The sequence below is a fragment of the Corvus brachyrhynchos genome, unplaced genomic scaffold, assembly GCF_000691975.1.
Source record: "Corvus brachyrhynchos isolate BGI_N302 unplaced genomic scaffold, ASM69197v1 scaffold245, whole genome shotgun sequence".
Taxonomy (NCBI): domain Eukaryota; kingdom Metazoa; phylum Chordata; class Aves; order Passeriformes; family Corvidae; genus Corvus; species Corvus brachyrhynchos.
Genome location: NW_008238988.1, coordinates 5,497,815 through 5,502,536, shown reverse-complemented (window position 1 = coordinate 5,502,536; position 4,722 = coordinate 5,497,815). Strand labels below are relative to the sequence as shown.

The 4,722-nt window shown below is 61.0% G+C and overlaps 1 protein-coding gene across 1 annotated transcript in view; it reads right to left on the bottom strand.

Moving 5' to 3' along the window:
* Positions 1 to 4,718, bottom strand: part of NID2 (nidogen 2) — a gene marked incomplete at its 5' end in the record, with an annotated part of 15,271 nt that extends 10,553 nt beyond the window's left edge. Inside the window, 4 exons of the mRNA XM_017738804.1 lie at positions 3 to 84; positions 308 to 540; positions 3,773 to 4,081; positions 4,710 to 4,718. Of these exons, the coding sequence (XP_017594293.1) occupies positions 3 to 84; positions 308 to 540; positions 3,773 to 4,081; positions 4,710 to 4,718 (633 nt within the window). The remainder of the gene's footprint in view (positions 1 to 2; positions 85 to 307; positions 541 to 3,772; positions 4,082 to 4,709) is intronic.
* Positions 4,719 to 4,722: the final 4 nt, after the last annotated feature.

The window sequence follows — 4,722 nt, the reverse complement described above, 5'->3', positions numbered from 1 at the left end:
GCTCCCTCCCTCCCCCCCGGCTCCACGTGCTCCACGCCGCCCACGTGGAAAACCCACACGCCGGGAATTCCCGTGTTGCTCTCCCTGTGGACACAGCACACACGGACATCATCGCAGGCGCGCTGGAAAAGCCACCCCAAAGGTGACACCACCCCTCCAGGACCCCAATACAGCTCCCGTGCAGCTGAGGCAGCCCAGCATCCCCAGCTCACTCCCCAAATTTTTCCAGGCTCTAAAAACCTCCAGGGCTGGGAGAAGGTGACCCTGCTCCCCCTGGCCATCCCCACAGCCCCCAGGTGCCACACACCTCTCCAGGCTCCTCAGAGCCTGCTCGCTGCTGGCCAGGCTGTGGAAGAGCCCGTCCCTCTTCGGGTCGTCGCTGTCCCCCCAGCTGAAGCCCACCCTGGCTGGCAGCTCCAGCTGGACGTTGTAGGACTCCTTGGGTCGCGTCCCCAGGAACTGGAGGCCGCCGTTGGGGTAGAGGAAGATGGTGTAGGTGTCCTCATCGTTGTAGGCTATGACTGCCTGGAAGGTGTTGAGCTGCCAGAGGGAGAGCGGGACAGATGGATGGCATGGAAGGGCAGGAACACGGCAGGGGAGGGAGCAGGGATGTGAGAGGCAGCCCCACACACACCACAGGGCATGCAAGCACCCCAAAAGGGCCCTCCAACAGAGAGCACCTCCATGGATCCAGGCTGGGAGAGCTGGGGGTGTTCACCTGGAGAAGAGAAGGCTCCAGGGAGAGCTCAGAGCCCCTTGCAGGGCCTAAAGGGGGCCAGAGGGCAGGGATGGATGGGATATTGGGAAGGAATTCCTCCCTGGGAAGGTGGTGAGGCCCTGGAATAGAATTCCAGAGAATCTGTGGCTGCACCATCCCTGGAAGTGTCCAAGTCCAGGCTGGAGCAGCCTGAGATAGTGGAAGGTGTCCCTGCCCATGGTAGTGGGGTGGAATTCCATGATTTTTAAGGTCCCTTCCAACCCAAACCATTCCAGGATCAGCCTGCAGAGACCTCCTGGGGAACAGCAGGAGCTGGGGCTGCTCCTGCCCATGCAAACCCCAAGTGCCACAACCTGGGAGGATGCTCAGCATCCTCCCAGGAGCCCACAGCACAGCCAGGCCACCCCCTCAGTGCAAGGGTGTCCCAGGAGCATCCCTGGCCCTGTAACCCCTGCACAGGGTTGGCACTGAGTCCTGGGAGCCCCTCACTCCTGTCCCGCTCGCACTGACACCCCCCTGCTCCATCCCATCAGCACCAGAGGAAAACCCACACCCCCCGCTTGTCCCTGAGAACATTTTTAGCTCGGTTTCCTCCGGAAAAAACATTCCTGTGCTCCCAGCTTCCCATACATCCCGCTATAGGCAGGCTGGCCTCCTGCCCTGCCAGCCCTGCGAGCCTTGGGGCCGTGCCAGGCAGCGGCACCGCGGCCACAACCCACGGCCGGGGAGGCCACGGAGCCAGCACAGCCCTCCCGAGCCGCCCGACAATCCACACCCTCCACATGCGGAGAAACCAACCCCAGCAAATAACCCCAAGCAGGGAGCAGCCCTTCCCACCGAGCACGCAGGAAAAATGATTAAACTCCCCATTTCACCCCCGGAGCAGCGGGAGGGAGGGTGGGGGCTCCCCCCACTCCACGCCCACAGCACCAGCCCCGATTTTGGGGCGCAGGGCCCCCAGAGCATCGCTGGATTTCCTGGCAGCCCCGCGGGATATAAAGAGCCTTGTTGTGCCTGTCACACACTCGGGCATTCAGAGACCCCGAAAAGGCGGCCAAAAAGCTGGAGCTGGGCGGGATAACCCCCCCTGCCCCCGGGGCTGGATTCCTCCCCCACGCAGCAGCCGAATCACCACGGCAGCAGCTGCAGGACTCATTCTGCCTTGGGGTGGGTGGCGAAGGGGGGACATGCTGGTGACATCGATGTGCTGGCATGGTGGGATGAAAGGAAGGGGGGGAAAAGCTCCCGGCAAAGAGCTGCAAAGGGCAAATTCCAGCCCAAAAGGGCAAGTTTTGCTCCTACAGAAGTTGGGTCAGGCTTGTCCCGCTCTGCAGCCTGGGAAAATGTCACTGCAGGGACCAGGAGCATGTCCCAAGGAGTTGGAGGGGACACAGCATTGCCAGACCTCCCACCCAGGCAGGACCCCCCAAAGAGGGGATTTGGGGATCCTCATCTCCCCATTTAACCCAGTTTTCTACTTTTGAGGCTCAAAAGGGATTAGCCATGACTTTCCAGAGCAAGACTGGGAAAGACTTTGGAGTCAATCCTGGTTCTGAGCAGCAGGAGGGCAGCGTTTCCATAAATGCTGCATTTGGTCAGGGAAAAAAAAGTGGTGTTTGGGGAGGTTTTTAGCAGTTTTGGCGAAGGGGGAGCTCAGCAAAGCACAGGCACAAGCTGCATTTCAGCGAGTCTTGAATGAAGCTCTCCCTGGAGCTCCTCGTTTCCAAACAAGACCGGTTTCGTTTTAAAGCCTGATCCAAACTTCTCAGAGAGGGGGGGAATAAAACTGGGAAGAGAAAAGAAGAGGAGGCTGCGTTTTCGATGGCCGCGAGGTCGCTGTGAGGCCCCTGATGGCATCTCTTCAGCTGTTTTCCCAAGTTTTAAATGAGAGGAAAAAATGTGCCTTGCCTCCTTCCAAACCTCAGCTTCTTGCCTCGCTTGGCTCCCCTCTCGGCAAGGCGCTACCGAAGGGCCCTGCAACGGGGGGATGGCTGGGGATGGCTCCTGGTGGCCCTTGGGGACGCGGTGGCTGCTGCTGGGCTTAGAGTGAGAGCCCATCACCCATCACACAGTTCTGGGTATCCATCACCAGAGTTCTCCTCGTGCAGCTCATCACATTCAGCTCGCTGGAGTCCTCGCAGCTGGCGGAGCGTCACTGTCACCTCCTCAGCACGTCATCGGCCCAACGTGACAGCTCATGACCGGCGTTTTCGGGGACAGGCAGCGCTGCAGGTCCACCCACGCAAGGGCCTTATCAGCCCCGTGGGTGGAGAGCACAGGTCACCCCCCTGACCTGGCAGACCACCTCTGAGCTTGTTTTCCAGGCACAAAATCAGCCCACGGTGGAAATTCCAAAGCCGGTTCCTCGTCAACAGCGTAATCAGCACAGGGGCAGAAGGAAGGACCAGCCCCGAGCCACCAGTGAAGGTCAGGAGCACAACGGGTGACCTAAACCAGGGCCTCCCCCAGCTGCCCCCAGCCACCCTCTGCCCTGCAAAGCCAGAGCCACCAGCACTGGAAAGCTTTGTTGGAAAAGAATCGGAATCCCAGAATGGTTTGGGTTGAGGGGATCTTAAAGCTCATCTCATTCCACCACCCCTGCCATGGGCAGGGACACCTCCCACTAGCCCAGGTTGCTCCAAGCCCCATCCAACCTGACTTTGGACACTTCCAGGGATCCAGGGGCAGCCACAGCTTCTCTGGGCACCCTGTGCCAGGGCCTCCCCACCCTCGCAGGCAAGAGTTTCTTCCTAACATCTGATCCCATCCATGTGAAGCCTCTCTTCCTTCCCCTATCACTCCATGTCCTTGTGCAAGCAACTCCAGCCATGAAGGCAACCTCTAAACCTCTTCTGGCCAACAGCCCCACCTCTGGCACAGCTCTGAGCAGAGCGGAAAAGCTCCACGTTCCGCTTAGTGCTCACCCAAGGATGGGTGGAGCCACCATCCAGCTGCTCAGAAAGACAAGACTCAGCATTTTGGGTGCCACATGAGAAAAACTCCTCCTCTCATGCCATGCAGGATGGGCATCCAAGCTCAGCCCCTTGGCCTCACCTTCAGGGAGGGCTCGGTGTCCTGGGAGAGCTCCTGGTAGGCACCCACGTCCTCCCAGGTGGCAATGAAGGCATTGGTGGGCACGAAGGAGCCAGCAGAGCGAGGGAACCCGGCCTGGATGTATCCCACAGCCTGCTCCAGCACGTCCCGAGAGTCATCCTGCCGGTAGTAGATGTTCCCTCTGTCCCCGGAGGTGTCGAGGTCGGCCAGGAAGGGGGCGATGACGGGGAAGTCTGTGGGGAAATCGTCATCCACGTACTGGGTCTCCCTGGGGAAATCCTGGGTGGAGACGACCCCGTTGGTCCCCACCTGCAGGGAGAGCGGCGCAGGGTGCTCAGGAGCTGCAGAGGTGCCACCACCGCTGGTCCCCTTGCCCTGTCCCCCCCTCCTCGGTGCAGTGGGGCAAGGGGGCTGAGAGCCCTGAGGCCGCGTGGCCCCATCCGGCCGGGCAGAAAACAAAGACCTCGGGCTTCTCCATCCCCCAGGGAGCTGCAGCTCAGGGGCCATCCCAGCTGCAGCCGCTGCTGGCGGGGGAACAGCTGCGGAGGAGAAAGCCCTCTTGTTCCTCCACAGCCGGAGACACCGGGCAGGAGACGGCGGGAAGGGGGAAAATGCATGGATGGATGGACGGATGGAGAAAACACACGTGCGGTGGGACAGCGAAGGTGCACATGGAGGGGCAGGGGCGGGGAGGAGGAGGAGGAGGAGGAGGGGATGTAAAGGCTGGGGAGGAAGGGAGTGAGTGGGAGAAAGGATGGAAAGATGGAGGAGTGAAAAGCCAGAAGGAAGGAGGGATGGTGGGACGGAGGGATGGAGGGAAGGACGGAGTGAAGATGGAGGGACGGAGGGAGATGACGGAGAGGAGGAAGCGGGGCACGGAGGAAGAGGGGCCGGAGGGGAGGAGAGGGGAGCGGGGCCGGGGCCAGACGGGACTCACGTAGAGGCGGCGG